The 18,086-nt window shown below is 41.4% G+C and overlaps 1 protein-coding gene across 1 annotated transcript in view; it reads left to right on the forward strand.

Annotated features, from left to right (window-relative positions):
* The window catches only part of LOC131457115 (contactin-associated protein-like 2), a 56,912-nt gene extending 39,289 nt beyond the window's left edge, over positions 1 to 17,623 (forward strand). The window contains exons 19-25 of the mRNA XM_058625938.1: positions 3,349 to 3,585; positions 3,665 to 3,898; positions 3,997 to 4,130; positions 9,258 to 9,351; positions 11,069 to 11,299; positions 11,381 to 11,455; positions 14,431 to 17,623. Of these exons, the coding sequence (XP_058481921.1) occupies positions 3,349 to 3,585; positions 3,665 to 3,898; positions 3,997 to 4,130; positions 9,258 to 9,351; positions 11,069 to 11,299; positions 11,381 to 11,455; positions 14,431 to 14,630 (1,205 nt within the window). The 3' untranslated portion in view covers positions 14,631 to 17,623. The remainder of the gene's footprint in view (positions 1 to 3,348; positions 3,586 to 3,664; positions 3,899 to 3,996; positions 4,131 to 9,257; positions 9,352 to 11,068; positions 11,300 to 11,380; positions 11,456 to 14,430) is intronic.
* The last annotated feature ends 463 nt before the right edge of the window (positions 17,624 to 18,086 follow it).

Here is an 18,086-nt window from a genome sequence, read left to right on the forward strand (position 1 = left end):
AAAGGTTGAGCTGGAGGTAGAAATGGAAAAGCTGGAAACAGAGATTTGACACAATGTCTACTTTGAAAATATCGGAAAAGATGAGAAGGTGGGAGTTCAAACTCCAATGCTAAATCTGAGAAACTACGAACAATACCATTCTTATAGAGAGCTTTAAAATTGTCCAAGCCTTTGTGAAACCATATTTGAAAAAGTGGGATCAGCTAGAGCAGGTTTAAATAAGTGATTCCTCGGAGCCGTGGTGGAAGCGGACACAAACTGAAAATGTTTTCTGAATTGGTACCAGATTTCAATGGTGGAATTCACCAATGGGTTATCTGGGAGGCCAGGGAGGGTAGTAGAAATAGAAGAGTTAAGAAAAGCCAATAAAGAGGGTGTGTTGAAAGACTTTAACTCAAACTTACACCCAGGGGGGGTGTGATGATCCTGTCCAGAATGAGATTTTATGTATATGTGAAGCCCAATAATACATTTGAAAATTAGGGAGGGAAAGTCCAGCATCTAGCTTACATCTCTGACGGATGGACTTGCGTATTCTTTGGACCTTCCCACACCATAAAAAATTAGAAATATCCTGATCAATGGTCTTAAAAAAGCGCTTAGGTAGAAAAAGAGGAAGACATTGAAAAAACAACAGAAATTTGGGCAGGATATTCATTTTAACTGTATTAATTCTTCCCACAAGCGATAAATGCAAACTTTTCCATCTTTGCAGGTCAGATTTAATTTTAGCCATTAATGGGCCGAAGTTGGCAGACGAAGAGTGGTTAATGATCTAGTTACATTGATCCCTAAATACCTAAAGCCAGAGGGGCTCAATCTGAAAGGGACGTCAGCTTGATCCCGATGTAGAGCTGAGGCATTAACAGAATAACAGTCACTTTTTGCAGTATTAACCTTATAGCCAGAAAAAGACCCAAATTTATGTAGAAAGGATCAAATTGCTGGTAATGATCGGCCAGGGTCAGAGACATATAACAGCAAATCATCAGCATAAAGGGATAATTTGAATTCCATTCCTAATCTGGATATCCCAGTAAAAATAGAGGAAGACCTCAAATGTAATGACAAAGGCTCTATAGCGAGAGCAAAAAGTAAGGGAGATAAAGGACACCCTTGCCGAGTGCCACGAAGCAGAGTAAAATATCTGGACTGAATGCCCTTTATAAATCCAGTTTGCTCCTCTGAAATTATCTATGGGAGAACATTTTCTAGAAAGCGGGCAAGAGCCTTAGCAAGGATCTTAGCATCAACGTTTATCAGAGAGATAGGTCTGTAAGAACTGCAGAGCTATGGATCTTTATCTTTTTTCAAAAGCAGACTTATGGAAGCTTGTTTTAAAGTAGGAGGAACATTTGCCTCCATGATTCCATATATAGTGTGCAACAGAGTGCAACAGTGGGGCCAATTTAGATTGAAATATTTTAGAAAATTCTACCGGATAACCATCTGGGCCAGGAGCCTTATTATTCTGCATAGTACTTATGGCAAAATTAATTTCCTCCAAGGTTAATGGTGCATCAAGTTTTCTGCATAGTCTTGGCTTACGTTGGGAAAATTAATACTATCCAAGAAATCACCCATTTCTGAGGCGTCAGGTGGAGATTCAGACTTGTATAACGAAGAATAGAATGAACAGAAGACTGAATTAATAGCATTAGGGTCTCCATGTAGCAAGCCCGAAGAGTCTTTGATCTGAGGAATCATGCGAGAGGCGGTTTGACGACGCAATTGGTGGGCTAGGAGCCGGCTCGCTTTGTCGCCGTGTTCATAATATGTAGCACAAGAGCGTAATAAAAGGCATACTTATCTAATAGATTCCAGTTTGTTCATGTTAATGATAAAACCTCACTACAAACAAAAGTTAATTGTGGAGTTCCACATGGCTCAGTGCTTGGGCCTATACTTTTTAAACCCTAAACACCTCAGAGAAAAACTTTCTGATCACATTGTCACTTTAGATGACATCACCCTGGCTTCCAGTTCCACTGTGAGGAACCTTGGAGTTACTTTTGACCAGGAAATGTGATTTGATTCACACATAAAACTCATTTCCAGAACAGCCTTCTTCCACCTGTGGAAGATTATGCAAATTAGAAACATTCTGTCCTTACAGGATGCTGAAAAACTAGTTCATGCTTTTGTTACATCTAGATTAGATTACTGTAACTCAGGATGTTCCAACAAGTCTGTTAGAACCCTTCATTTCATTCAAAATGCTGCAGCACGAGTTCTGACAGGAACTAGAAAGAGAGACCACATAACTCCAGTGTTAGCTTCTCTACACTGGCTCCCCGTACAGTTTAGAATTCAATTTAAAATCCTCCTCCTCACGTACAAAGCACTTAATGGTCAGGCCCCTTCATACCTGAAAGACCTAGTCTTACCTTATCACCCTAACAGACCACTTAGGTCACAAAATATAGGTTTACTTGTGGTTCCCAGAGTCTGTAAGAGCAGAATGGGAGGCAGAGCCTTCAGTTACCAGGCTCCTCCTCTCCTGTGGAACCAGCTTCCAATGACAGTTTGGGAGGCGGGGCCTCTCTCTGTATTTAAAGTTAGACTTAAAACCTTCCTTTTTGATAAAGCTTATAGTTAGAGCTGGTTCAGGGAAACCTCTCTCTTTCTCTCTGTATTCTCATTTTGCAAGTTGCAGGATCAAGATCCAGTTTTCGAGGCTATCCATATCATACATATCATCACCATTTTTATTGTGCTATAATTAAAAGTCGATATCATTGACTGTATAAACTTGTAACTTGATACAGCTGTGTATCTGCTCCTGGTCTCTCTCTCTCATCTCCCTCTTGTCCTCTCTCTCCCCCCTTTCTGTCCCCCATTTTCCTTTCACCCCAACCGGTCGAGGCAGATGGCCGCACATCTCTGAGCCTGGTTCTGTCAGAGATTTTTCCTGTTAAGAGGGAGTTTTTTCTCTCCACTGATGCCTAGTGTTTGCTCATTGTGTGAACTGTTGGGGTTCTCTGCTCTCTGATGTTGTCTATGTACAGTGCCTTGAGATAATATATGTTATGATTTGGCACTATACAAATAAAATTGAATTGAATTGAAATTAAAATTTAACCGTTAAAATTTAAGTTTTGTCATATTGAAGTTTTTGTTTGTAACTGCTTTGTGTTATTGTTTATATTATTATTTTTTTAATCTGGAAGGTGTCCTTCAGTGTCTTAAAAGACACCCATAAATGAAATTAGTTATAATTATTATTATTATCATTATTATTATTATTGTTGTTATTATCATTATCATTATCATTATCATTAGTAGTAGTAGTATTAGTCAGAAACCAGCTGATTGAACTAATGCACTTCTTCATTTATAATTATCCAGGTGCCTCGAGTGGTCAGAGGGGTTTCCTGGGCTGCATGCGGGCACTAAAGATAAATGGTGTGACCTTTGACCTAGAGGGGAGGGCCGAGGTGACTCTAGCTGTGAGTCCAGGCTGTCAGGGTCACTGTAACAGCTATGGGATGCACTGCAGGAACGGAGGGAAGTGTGTGGAGCAGTACAATGGATACTCGTGCGACTGCTCCCTCACTGCGTACGATGGACCCTACTGCACTGAAGGTACGGCATCAGGCGTGGATCTGTGCTGTTCACATTAATGTTTCCGCCATATTCATTGTTTCATGTGTTTGTGCGTTAGATGTGGGTGGCTATTTCGAGACGGGGACCTTGGTGCGTTATGACTTCCTGTCAGAGGCGGGAGCTTTTGCGTTGCGGGAAGGGAAGACTTTGTCAGGTGTGCCTGTTCCCAGTGAGGCCAACCTGACAGAGGAGGAGCTAGTATTCAGCTTCAGCACCTCCAGCACTCCGAGCATCCTGGTCTACATCAGTTCTAGGACTCAAGACTACCTGGCTGTGGTGCTCAGACACAACGGTGGGCTCTCCACATTATCATATTTCATTTTTCTGATTAAAAAAAGTTCATTTTGGGAGCTGCTGTTACATGATCATCCTGTCAAAATGACTTTTCAGGCACTCTTCAGATCCGCTACAGCCTTGGAGGACTGACAGAACCTCACACCATTGACGTGGACCATCGTAACATGGCCAATGGACAGCCACACTCTGTCAACATAACAAGAAAGCTGAGAGAGATTCGACTACAGGTTAGTACTGACTGTGATTGGCCCTTGTGGCCCTAGACCCAGCATGTAGAGATGCTCTGTGGGCTGACCCACGGGCAAAAATAAAAATATATAGTGGATTTGGTTCGGTCGGTCAAAAGACGGCAAATATTATTTATAATGGTGCAAAGGCCTCATCACAAATAGTTTGCACCAGCTTTCCCTTGATCTCTTTCACACACACACACACACACACACACACATAGTGAGATATCATCTATGTCATCTATGTAGCTTTTATTTAGATACACTACAGATGCCAAAATACTTTCTGGACGGATCTGTTCTATAACTGATTTTTTTTTTCTCAGTTATTAAAACTTTTTGTTTGTTTCAGTTAATTTTGTTTAATTATTTAACCTATTCCTACACCTGTGGCCACAGTGAGACCTCCTGGTAATTGTAGTTCTATAGTAAGATCAATAAAGCCGAAATAAATTTAGACACTTAAAAAAAAATATGAACCCACAGTTATGAATACGAATCTGCAGCTGTCACATAACTGTCAAAAATACATCACAGGGCATTGTGCTAGCACCGAGCTAGCACCGAGCTAGCACCGAGGAAGAAGGACCACAGTGAAATTAGTTTCAGGGTGACCATAGTCCTGCGCAGCGGTTGCACTTGACAGATAGGGTTGTAAAAAATCCATTGTAGTCTATTTTTATCTGTCATTTTAATTTAGATTTTATTATGATTATGAAATATAGTCCATCTGATAGTATTTCATTTTCAAAATCAATCTCGTCAACAAGAGGGCTTAAAGATTTCAGGCACAGAACTTTATTCATTGCTTTAACGTTATACCGCAAAACAGAGGAGACAGCGTTGTACATTAGATATAATAACAGAGACAGAATGTCTGTTTGTTTACGTTTACAAGTTGTTACGTTTCTGTGTGAATATTTAGCAACTTTACAGACCTCCGACGACTTTTTTTCTTTCTTTTTTTAAACCAAAAAAAACGACTAGTGATAAATCTAGCGTCATAAACCTAAATACTTTATGAGAAGGAAATTCTGCCGCACGAGTGAGATCCATCTAACTGAGAATAAGACGCTGACTTGTCTCTCCGTCTGCCTTTATTACATTATTATTACATGTCATTTAGCAGACGCTTTTATTCAAAGCGACTTACAATAAGTGCATTTAAACATTTGGGTACAAATAAGATCTAGAAGTAAGTAAGAGCTTCAAGTAAGCTAAACTATGAAGTGCTAGTCATAAGTGCGATGTATAAGTTATTTTTTTTTTATTATTTATTTATTTTTTGTCGTCGTCGTCTTAGTCAAGGTAGAGTCGGAAGAAATGTGTTTTTAGTCGGCGGCGGAAGATGTGGAGGCTTTTCTGCTGTCCGGATGTTGATGGGGAGCTCGTTCCACCATTTGGGAGCTAGGACAGTGAACAGTCTTGAGTTCTGCGAATGCCTCTGCGATCCTCTCAGTGAGGGGGCAGCAAGCCGGTTTGCCGATGCAGAGCGGAGTGGGTGGGCTGGGGTGCAGGGCCGGTTCTAGGCAGGCATATATGAGGGGGCAGTCAGAAATGTGAAGAGGGCATCATGTGTACACATCATGCTCCAGCACTTTTTATTCTGTGCTTATAGTAACAATGCTTTCTTCATTGAAAGGGGTCTATGTGTCCAACCCCAACCTGGAGAAGTGGATTGCACTTTATCAGGCCTCTACCTTCAGACCTGTCCAACTTGGGTGTCCCACCTGAAGACTAAGCTCCTGCTGGTACAGCTCTTAAGGTCACTGAGGCACGCAAACCCCCTGACCACAATAATGTGGCAATCCCTCAGGGGGGGAAACTGAAAAATAAAAATAAAATAAATGAATAAAATAAAATAAAATAAAACATCCTTCATCCAGATTTTATCAACCAACAACATAACATTTATCTTAAGTGGATGGCCTAATTCTCAAATAAATTTTAACCTAAAATAGGACTTCACACACTATAGTCAATAAAAACCGCTGTGATTATAAAAAAAAACAGTACAGAACTACAGCCTGGGGCGGGGCTTTACGTAGGGGTCCGTCAGACACAGGTCACTTGTCTTCAGTTTGTCACATGCAGTGGACATGGCGCTGCTCCTTCAAAGTCTAACCCACTCCGTGGCACAAACTGTCAGGCTACGTCTTGGCTCATTTCATACTGTGGGGTGTGTGCGTGTGTGTGTGTGTCTGTGCTGCGCAGCCTGTGAATACAAGCACAGCGGAGGGACAGAGAGATGAGAGGGAAGTCGACACTGTATCGTGTGTGTCCCTTTTTCGGCGGATTTTTCCGCTACTGCAGATTATTTTGTCAACTTGTAATGTATATTAATTGTGTGAGTATATTAAAATGTGCTTTCTCAACTTCCAAAATTTTGATTTGAGGGGGCAAGACATTTATTTAAGGGGGCTCTGCCCCCTCTTGCCCCTGCGTAGAGCCGGCCTCGCTGGGGTGTAGGTTTTGATCATGTCCTGGATGTAGGCTGGACTGGATCCGTTTTTAGCATGGAACGCAAGCACTAGAGTCTTGAAGCGGATGCGAGCAGCTACAGGAAGCCAGTGAAGGGAGCGGAGGAGCGGTGTTGTGTGGGAGAATTTTGGTAAGTTGAAGACCAGTCGAGCTGCTGCATTCTGGATGAGTTGCAGAGGTCGTATGGCACACACAGGGAGACCAGCCAGGAGGGAGTTGCAGTAATCCAAGCGTGAGATGACAAGAGCCTGGACCAGAACCTGGGCCGCCTTCTGGGTTAGGAGAGGCCGTATCCTTCTGATGTTGTGCAACATGTATCTGCAAGATCGAGCTGTTGCAGCAATGTTGGCAGTGAGGGAGAGATGGTCATCAAGTGTCACACCCAGGTTCCTTGCGGTATGAGAAGGAGTTACCACAGAGTTGTCGAGGGTGATGGTCAGGTCAGTGGCGGGAGCGCCCTTTCCTGGGAGAAAAAGAAACTCAGTCTTGTCGAGATTGAGTTTCAGGTGATGGTCAGAAATCCACTGAGATATGTCGGTCAGACAAGCGGAGATCCGTTCTGCTACATGTGTGTCGGAGCTGGGAAAAGAGAGAATGAGTTGGGTGTCGTCGGCGTAGCTGGAAAAACCATGAGAGAGAATAACAGAACCAAGAGAGTTGGTGTATAGAGAGAAGAGGAGAGGGCCCAAGACAGAACCCTGAGGGACCTCAGTAGCTAGAGGACAGGGTTCCGACACAGATCCTCTCCAGGTTACTCTGTATGTTCGGTTTTGAAGATAGGACGAGAGTAGGGTAAGTGCAGATCCTGAGACACCTAGTTCTTAAAAGGAGGAAGTAAGGATCTGGTGGTTAACTGTGTCAAACGCTGCAGAAAGGTCCAAGAGGATGAGCACAGAGGAGAGAGAGAGGCAGCCCTGGCAGTGTGGAGTTGCTCAGTGACAGCAAGAAGTGCAGTTTCGGTCGAGTGACCTGCTTTAAAACCAGACTGAAGAGGATCAAGAAGGTTGTTCCGGTAAAGGTGGGAGGAGAGTTGATTAAAGATAGCACGCTCCAAAGTTTTGAAGAGAAAAGGAAGAAGAGAGACAGGTCACTCTGGCCTCTTTAAGAGAGTCTGGAAAGCAACCAGATGATAGAGATGTGTTAATGAGGTGGGTGAGGAAAGGAAGAAGATCAGAAGCAATTGACTGAAGAAGGTGAGAGGGGATAGGGTCAAGGGGGCAGGAGGTGGGGCGGGCAGTGGTTATTAGGGAAAGAACTTGATCATGAGATAGAGGGGTGAAAGAGGATAGAGAAGGAGTTGAATTTGTTGTTGGTAGAGTGGTGAGATCAGGAGGTGGGGTTGAGAAAGAAGAGCGAATGTCATCTACTTTTTTTGTGAAGTAGTTGACAAAGTGAATTGGTAGAAGGGAGGAGGGGGAGTGGGGGGGTCAAGGAGGTTAGAGAAGATCGAGAAAAGTTTTTTGGGATTAGAGAAAGAGGATTGAATTTTAGTCTGATAGAAAGATTGTTTGGCTGCAGAGATAGAGGCAGTGAAGGTGGAGAGAAGAGAATGATAGGAAAGCAGGTCGTCAGGGTGTTTTGATTTCCTCCATTTCCTTTCTGCTGCCCGTATCGTGGCTCTCTCAGCACGCACTGAGTCAGACAACCACTGGGCTGGGGAGGACTTACGAACCCGCCGTGAAGTAAGAGGACAGAGAGAGTCAAGAGAGGAGGACAGAGTAGAGAGGAAGGTGTCTGTGGCAGAGTTGGGATGCATGAGGGAGAAGGAGTCAGCTGAAGGAAGTGCTGATAGAACAGTTGAGGAGAGAGAGGAGGGAGAGAGAGCGAATGTTACGACGGACAAGTGCAGTATCTGATGAGATGAGATCATCAGATTGGGAGAGTGGGAGAGAGTAGGAAATGAAACTTCACACCTGGTGATGGCTCAATAGAAACTATGTCAAAACAGCAACAATAACAACTTTTTCTTTGACCTAGCAGACAAAATATCAACAACAAACTTTCACCTTAACTAAACAGACAAGTCAAAAGTCAAGCAACCCAGCTAGATACAATAGCAATTGATGAAATAGCAACCAAATAAGAAAGACCTACAGAAGTGATACTTAGCTTAATTCCAGTAGTCCTATGAGATACCCAGATGCCATGCCATGTCCAATGCACACCTTTAAAGAAATAAGATTGTGTTCCAACTCCTTTACTTAAATACGTAAATGTCATTTATTATTATTTGGGTAATACAAACACTGTTGCGTCACATTGTTGTATTGTGATATCTACAGTGATAAAATAACAGTAAAAGAGTCAGTTTAACTCTAAATGACTTTAAACTTAAAATGTAACGCACAACCTGATTGAATATCATTCTAATCAGAACTGGGGTTAATTGGAAACTTTTGGTTGTACTTTCATGCGACAATGTTTTCTGTGTAGAAGAAGATATTAAATCACATCTCTTTTGAGGTTGAAACATATGTTAATGTTCCCACATGTTAAATTTCACCAGTTACCATAGAAAACTGGGACTCATTTCAGTGACGGGACACACCGGATGTTGGTGGATAAATCAGAGATTTTGTTGTTGGTGGCTATGATTGAAGATTGAAGTTTTCACTATTCCTTTGCACTGTCTATGTTCTACAGCTGGACCACTACCCAGTGTACACATACAGTCTGCCTGAGGCATCAGACACCCACTTCAACTTGGTCAAAAGTATCTTTCTTGGAAAGGTCTTTGGTAAGTGTGTAGATGAGCGTGTCTAGCTTTTGGAAATGATAGTTTAAAGTTCAAAATAAACTATAATATGGCCCATATTTAGGCACTGCTACATCAGATCGATAGATAGATACTTTATTCATCTCACAGAGAAATTCACAATCATAGTGTGATAAAGCTGCAATTTCGATTACAAACGTTGTAACTGTGTTTGATAGAAAATAGTGAACCTGCACGTTTCCAGGTTCCATTGTCTTACATGTGGCCAGATCTTGTGATGCTAATGAGGTTGCCCACAGAGAAAGAGATGTATTGAAGGATCAATCTGCAACTAATGATTATTTTCATTATCGTTTTTTTTTTATTCTCAATTAATCGATTAAATGTTTGGTCCACAAAATGTAAGAAAATGTTGATCAGACTTATCAAACTTTGAAATAATGATGTTCTCAAATGTCCACAAACCAAAATCGTTCAGTTATGTTGAGCAAATCAGAGCGCTTGTTTTTATTATTATCATTATTATTATTGATAATAATGATAATAATAAAAATAACAAAAAACACTCAATAATTAAAATAGTCCGAATAGACCAAACAATAATAATAAGAAATATTATTCAAATCAATTTTCATACAGCATATCATACCGTACAGTATATTGTAGAAGGGCAAATAATTATATAACCAATGAATCAGTTTTGTAATTAAATCAAGTTCTCTAATATTTTTTCTTTGTTTCCTTTGCTTCATCAGAATCAGAATGAGAATCAGAATCAGAAAAAGCTTTATTGCCAAGTACAATTTTACACATACAAGGAATTTGTTCTGGTGTCGTTGGTGCATAACAAACATTCTCTAAATATAAAAAAATATTAAAAATGTAATATATAACAATATAAGTATTTATACACAGTATGTTTTTTTAAAAGAAGTAAAAGAGCAGTACAGCTGTGCAGTGATAGTAAGTACCAGTGAAATGTTCACAAATGTGCACATTTTCATAGTAACAACGTTAATGTAACGCATATAATTATGGATGCAATGTCAATGTGACATGTAGAGGCAGAGGTGGAGTGTGAAGAGTCGGAGAGTGTCGGGGGTGGGAGGGATCAGCCACAGTCTTTCCTGCACACCTCAGAGTCCTACAGGTGGAGTCAGGCACGCTCAGCTGAGAGAGCTTCTCCTGAAGCAGAGCCGGGATGATGGTGTTAAAGGCAGAGCTGAAATCCACAAACAGGATCCTGGCGTAGGTTCCTGCGGAGTCCAGTTGCTGGAGGATGTAGTGGAGGGCCAGATTGATTGCGTCATATCAACAAAGAAATCACTAAAACTGAATCCTTTTGCTTTGTGGAGAAAACAAAAGATTTGAGAACATGATCTAATCCCATAAGAAAATAATCAAATCGATTATGAAAATAATCTTCACTTGCAGCCCTAGATTGAACTGTAGTTTGCATACATGTAGTTCTGCATCTGATTTTCAGATCAGACACGTAATCTATTTGGATTAATGAGTCATTAGTCCTCATAAATTATTATTATTATTATTATTATTGTTGTTGTTATAATAATATATATTATTATTACATTAAAAAGAGGTCAGAGTTGCCATGCTTTTAATGATCTTTTCGTTCATTACGTGTTCCCTCCTTTACACTAAAATATTTTTGGCATGCATTAACACATTCTCTCCTCTGAGATTTGACTTATTTTTGGATTCAACATGTTTCTTGTAGAAACTGGACAGATCGACCCAATTCTGATCGAGCGCTACAACACTCCGGGCTTCGTGGGCTGTCTGTCCAGAGTTCAGTTTAACAGCGTGGCACCTTTGAAAGCTGCGCTGCGCTCTGGACTGGCAGCACCTGTCAGCACCCATGGGATTCTGGTCCCATCCAATTGTGGAGCGTCACCCCTGACCATCTCCCCCATGGCCTCAGCCAGTGACCCCTGGCACGTAGAAGCAGGTAGACACATAGAGAGATTATAGGTGTCAATAGAGTGGAGAGTTTCTGTCAGAATATAAACATGGTTGTTTTTGTCCACAGCTGGAGTTGTTTTCCCCCTCAATGACAACAAAGGCAGTGATGATGGAGTGGATCGTAACTTTGCAATAATTGGAGGTAAATCCTTTGATAATTGCTTTTCATCCACAGGTTGTTCAAATTAGGGATCTTTGTTCGTTGGATTTTGTTGTTCCTAAAATTCAAACTGAATTTGGAAAGAAAGAAAGCAAGTGAGTTTAAAGCTCTGGGGCCTCATGTATAAACCATGCGTACGCACAAAAAGATGGCGTACGCTTGCTTTCACGCACAGACGGCATGTATAAAAATGTAGCACTGCGCAAACTCTTGTCAGGTGGAGACGCTGCAATATTAATCTGTGAAACTTATCACAGTGTTTCAAAATAATATTATTAATGTGTCTGCAGTGACAAACATGAATTACAAACGATAAACTGATACACCACGTACGTCTGAACACATGTGGATAACATCAGCGAGGACATTGAAGACAAAACTGATCCTGTACACACAAACACACACACACTACAAACCTGTGTGTGTGCGTGAGTGAGAGAGAGAGGGAGACTCACTTACCGTAAATTTCAGTCTATTGAGCGCACCTGACTATAGGTCGCACCAGCTAAATTTTAAAAGAAAATACATTTCGTACATATATAGGCTGCACTTGAATATAAGCCGCAGGTGTTCATGTTGTAACCAGTAGCGACGCCAGGATTCAATCTCTTATCAAAGGACTTTGTTAATGAACGCATTAACTTTATGAATGACGAGTGAGTGCGTCCGTGATCGCGAGTGGGCCACAGACAAAAGTGGGCCCACCTGTAACGCTGCGTATGGTTGTAACATGAGATATTTACACAGAAAGACGCTACACGGACATTTTTCGTTGTTATTTTTATTAAAACAACGTAATTTAAACATGGGGTGAACATGCCTGCATGTTTAGAAAATAAAACAGCACCGACACGGCATCAACATGCCTGGATGGTTAGATAATAAAACACTGCGCCAACGCGACAGTAACACGCCTGGTTAGAAAAGAAAACACTTTCGCCGACCAGAAAAGTCATTGGTCGCTATCTTCATCTTCTTCTTGCGCACTAAAGCCACTGAAGTCTTCATCTTCAGCGCATAATCTTTCCCCGTGTCAGTCTCACTTTTGCGTTTACTGCTAGAGTGCCCCCGGGTGGCCGTTAGCCAGTAAAATCTATAGATTAGCCGCACCGTTGTATAGGCCGCAGGGTTCAAAGCGTGGGAATTTACGGTACTTACTTTGAGCAAATTACAGAAATTAATTTTCCACAGATGAATATTTTCTTTATGTAACACAGCGATGTAAATAGACACACAGCTGCTGACATGAACACACGAACACACGTCAGTCTAAAATGTTTTAAACGCTCCAAAATACAGTTACCGACTCATTTGTTGTAAGAAAATGGGACTTGAACGGTGAGTAGAACATTTTCTTTATCAGATTTTAATCCATACGATAACGAAATAACTACAAAAAAGTTTAATCGGAAGAGAAAGGCGATTCCAGTGCGCGCTCGTCGGGACACCGGCATCTTCTTCCTCCCTCTTCCTCCCTCCACAGCTTCCACAACACAATCAGTGGCAGTAATGAATGGTTACATAGAGTAACTCAGTGATCTCTGTCTGTTTATTCTGTGTGTGATGTGTGTAGATGATGACGTGTGACACTTTGTTGATTGTTGAAATGATCTGTAAATTCAGCTCACACGAATCAGTCGTGTCTAAACATATGTTGATCCTGTGCATGTAAAAAAACATGCACAGGATCAACTATCAATGCACAGCCAGTTTTTTACATTCAAATGTTTATTCTATAGAATAAACTGTATACTGTCACCGATACAATGAAAGTTAAAAAAAAGTACAATTCAATATATTGAACATAAACGCACAGTTACTCTATTAAAACCAAAGATAACACAAAAAATTATATTTTATTTAGTACTAAATGAGAGGTAACACATTAAAACATGTATGTGTCTCATAAGAACTAATAAAATGAACGATAACATAAAACGTTTATTGTCTAAAAATAAGCACTAAATGAAATATATTATAAAAAAAATCTAAAATGAAAATAACTGCTAAGAACGTAATATAACTTCATTTTATCTAAAATCCCTGAACCTGCCGTAAATTGTTTAGTTATAGTAGAGTGTGACCTGTAGGGCTGTAAAGTCTCGGTCGACTGGTCGATTTATGAGTCTATATGTTCTGGTTCGACTCAAATTCTGATAAGTCGCCATGTTAATTTCATACAGTCTATGGTTAATTTGATTTCATCTGGAGGAATGTACGAAATGCTAATGGGGGTGTTTTCAGAGCACCCCTGTTCCACAGATCACAGCGTGTCTTCAGAGTACACCCCCCTTGTTTTCAGTATTTTGGATTAGCCCAACCCACAGGAGACAGAAAGACTACAGAACGTCTGGTGGTTTTATTTAATGTTGACCTCTGTGATGGACTGGTGACCTCTGTGCAGGGTGTGACCTCTGTGATGGACTGGTGACCTCTGTGCAGGGTGTGACCTCTGTGATGGACTGGTGACCTCTGTGCAGGGTGTGACCTCTGTCCAGGGTGTGACCTCTGTGATGGACTGGTGACCTCTGTGCAGGGTGTGACCTCTGTCCAGGGTGTGACCTCTGTGATGGACTGGTGACCTCTGTCCAGGGTGTGACCTCTGTGATGGACTGGTGACCTCTGTCCAGGGTGTGACCTCTGTGATGGACTGGTGACCTCTGTGCAGGGTGTGACCTCTGTGATGAACTGGTGATCTCTGTGATGGACTGGTGACCTCTGTCCAGGGTGTGACCTCTGTGATGGACTGGTGACCTCTGTGCAGGGTGTGACCTCTGTGATGAACTGGTGATCTCTGTGATGGACTGGTGACCTCTGTCCAGGGTGTGACCTCTGTGATGGACTGGTGACCTCTGTGCAGGGTGTGACCTCTGTCCAGGGTGTGACCTCTGTGATGGACTGGTGACCTCTGCTGCGTCACATTTACTTCAGCTCATGCTCATTGTGCTTTTTTCCAGGTATCATCTCCATTGTGATCTTCATCGTCCTCTGCATCATGGTGTTTGTCATCCGCCACATGTTCCGTCACAAAGGCTCCTACCACACCAACGAAGCCAAGGGGGCGGAGTCTGCAGACTGCGCCGACGCCGCAATCATCGTCAACGATCCGGCCTTCACCGAAACCATCGAAGAGAGCAAGAAGGAGTGGTTCATCTGAAGCCGACACCTTTAGGACGGACTGTATGTAGTTTTCTAAGCATAGGGAGTAGTAGCAACATGAGGCGAGGTGACCCCCTCTTGTGGAAGCCTTGAGGAAGTGCCGAGCAGTTCATTTCATTTATGGACACAGGTTGGTATGAACAGTGAGCATGTGCGAGGGCGGAGCGTGGCCTGGCCGAGCCCACATGGGCGTGCTTTTAACTTGATTTACGATGGACATGGTGACAGGTTTGCAGGATGTAGAGGATGACAGTGCCATGAAGTGAAAGACTGAATGTGTTCATTAGCTTTTATTTATTTATTTATTTATTTGTTAAATATGATTTTTGTAATTTATTTCTTTATTAATTTGAGTCATATATTTTTTCACAAGATCTGTCTGCCTTTGTGCGATGTGCTGAAATGTCAGACTTTGACCTCTGCAGAGGAGGTTGTGTTTTCAGTGCCGTCTGTCTGTTTGTCTGTCTGTCTCGTAGCAAGATCACATAAAAACTATAGAACTTTTGTGGAAGGTGGGGCATGATCCAAGGAAGAAAAAAAAGATGGATACAGGATTTGATTTTATATTTCTGTCAAATGTCTTTATGCATGTGCTCTCACAGCACTTTACAGTGGAATATTACTCCCATTGTTTCCAATAAACCTCCACATCTGTAGCAAGTCCTCATTCATTTATTGCATTTTGCATATTTTATATTGCATTTGTCATCATTTTGACTGTTAAGGCTTGGTTTTAGTTTAGGTTAAGGGTTAGGGGTTAACCCTTTAGTTGTGATGGTTAAGGTTGGGAATGCTTGTGAGTGTCTGCTGTACAAGAATGTGTGTGTTTTTGTGTTTCTTACCTCTTTTTGGACCATTTTTCTGTCACAAGCACTGACCAGTAGTCCTCATGGAGACCAAAACCTGGTCCTAATGAGGCAGAACCTCATTTATGTGAGGAACTGCTTAAGTTAATGACTACTGTGGTGAAGATTAGGCATTAACTTGTTACAGTTAAAGTTATGGATCACACTTAGTTTAGGCTAGTTGTGTGTGGGTATTACTAATGTTGTGGGGACCTAAAACTGTTTACACGGTCACATTATGGGGACTTGTATTCCTTGTGGGGACAAAAATCAAGTCCCCACAGCGTAAATGACTACATTTTAAGGTGAAGATATGTTTTAAGGTTAGGTTGAGGTTAGGGTCAGGGTTTGGGTTAGGTCAGTAGTAATTGTGGTTAAGGTTAGAGTAAGTCTCCAGCGAATGAATGTAAGTCAATGCAATGTCCCCTCAAGTCATGAATGTCCAATGTGTGTGTGTGTGTGTGTGTGTGTGTGTGTATGTGTGTGCATCATAGTGACTATTAAGACCTGAAGGAAAAAGGAAACATCACACTTTTATGTTTTTGCATCCACATATCTGACTGCGTGTCCTTATGATTTTTTTTTTTAACTTTTGGCTTTTTCACTATTTTGCTGGAGAGGGTTCAGGTTTTGAAGACTGAGCTGAGTCCTGTCAGTCCACAAGAGTTTGATTCACTGCTTAGGTCCAACCCAGATATCACATTATTATATCAGTAGTAGTAATAGTATCATTTTTACTTAGGTTGGGGATACATTTAGGTGAACGCAAAGATAGGGATTGTATTTACACTGAAGGACCAGCTTTCATTGTCTTTCTAAAATGACCCATATCTGAAACCTGCATTTACACCAGTGGCTACTCATGTGAAAATGAGTCCACTGGTTTGAGCCTTTGTCCTCCGTTGCACTGGTTGAAGGAGATTGTGTTCATTTATTGTACACTCTATTTTATTTTGTCACTATCTTTGTCACCAAGGAAGCAGTGTGACATTGACAGTGCAATATTTGATCTGCCCACAAATGCACGTATCTGATTTATCTCCACTGAATCTGATCTGACGCCATGTGCTTTTTTCCCCGCTCACACCGTCGTCATGACTCGTATGATGATTTTTGCCACATGGGAGGCAAAGATCACAACTTGCACCATGCAGTGTAAATGCAGCCTCAGTTTATTGCTCTGGCTTCAAAGCTGAGGACAGAGGGTTTGGCATTTGAACACATGAACAAGACAAATCCACTGTCATGGCACAAACTCATACAGGGTGGCCATTAAATGTGCTATGCAGAAATGAAATAAGCACAAAAGACACAGTTCATCCCAGAAAAGAAGCACATATATTCTGAAAGTACATGTGAATAACGTAATAACATTGTTGACACAGCCAAGCAGCACAATCCTGAAAAACAAGACTAAAATAAGTATGTGTACGTCTTAAGGACAGAGGTGCAAACCAAACACACATTTACTCATGGCTGCTTTTCTTCTCAAGTATCAGAAGATCTGAGTTCAACACAATTGGATCAAAATGACTTGATAATGGTCAACACTAATAATGTAATAATAAACTCACTCACTCAATCACTCAGTCATTCATCTTCTCCTGCTTTATCCTCCCCATGAGGGTCGCAGGGGCGCTGGTGCCAATCCCAGCTGACATAGGGTGAGAGGTGGGGGTCACATCCTGGACAGGTCACCTGTCCATCACAGGGATACAGAGACAAACAACTGTCCACTCTCACACTGACACTGACGGTCAATTTAGAGTGAAACGTATTGTTCATAAAGATCAAAAAAGAAACCATAAAGAAAACAACACTCCAAACTTTAAATATGATCAAAAGAGATTGTCTGAATATATAACTTGACTTGTCACAGCTCAGTGGACTGAAAGGACTCACACTGCTTCACAACGTTTCTCATCGACCTTGTTTGACGCGAGATGAAAACGTATAAAACCTGTGGCTGAATATTCCTGACTTCTGATTGTACTGCCTCTGTATTGTTTGGACTGCGCGCTCTGTAACGGCATGCTGTTTGGACCCTGAATGACACACAGTTGTTTTTGATAAAGCCGCCCGAGCATCACGTTGCTTTTTTTCTTCATGTTCTGTGTATAAAACTTTGCCTCACTGTTGTTTTTAACACTGGCTTCTCAGTCTTTTGTGCTTTTCTCATTGACCCAGAATTGAGAGCATGCAAGTGTTCGGCCTCTCTGCAGCGGCTCCATGTGGCTTTGAAAATACTACAAGATTCTTAGTTTAGTTCGAAGTTGCTGTCTGATTTAGAGCGAGCGCGAGGTGATAAATGAACGCGTTTTCATATTTAATCAGCTACAATAATGACGTGTTACCTCCTGCAGTGTGTCCAGGTCAAATGTGACATTATCAACAAACTTTTGTTTGAAATATGGAACGACATTCCGAACACTTCCATGAAGTCACGTGTACATGAAGAACAACGCTTTAGCAGTCATGTCCATCTTTGGATCCACATAAACTGCAAATATTCTTTCATTTATTTATGTTTTATTGAGTTAATGTTCCACAATGGAAGGACCTAAATATATACAGTGAAAATACTTTGGAAACAAAATGAACATAAATTA

This window comes from Solea solea, chromosome 1, assembly GCF_958295425.1.
Source record: "Solea solea chromosome 1, fSolSol10.1, whole genome shotgun sequence".
Taxonomy (NCBI): domain Eukaryota; kingdom Metazoa; phylum Chordata; class Actinopteri; order Pleuronectiformes; family Soleidae; genus Solea; species Solea solea.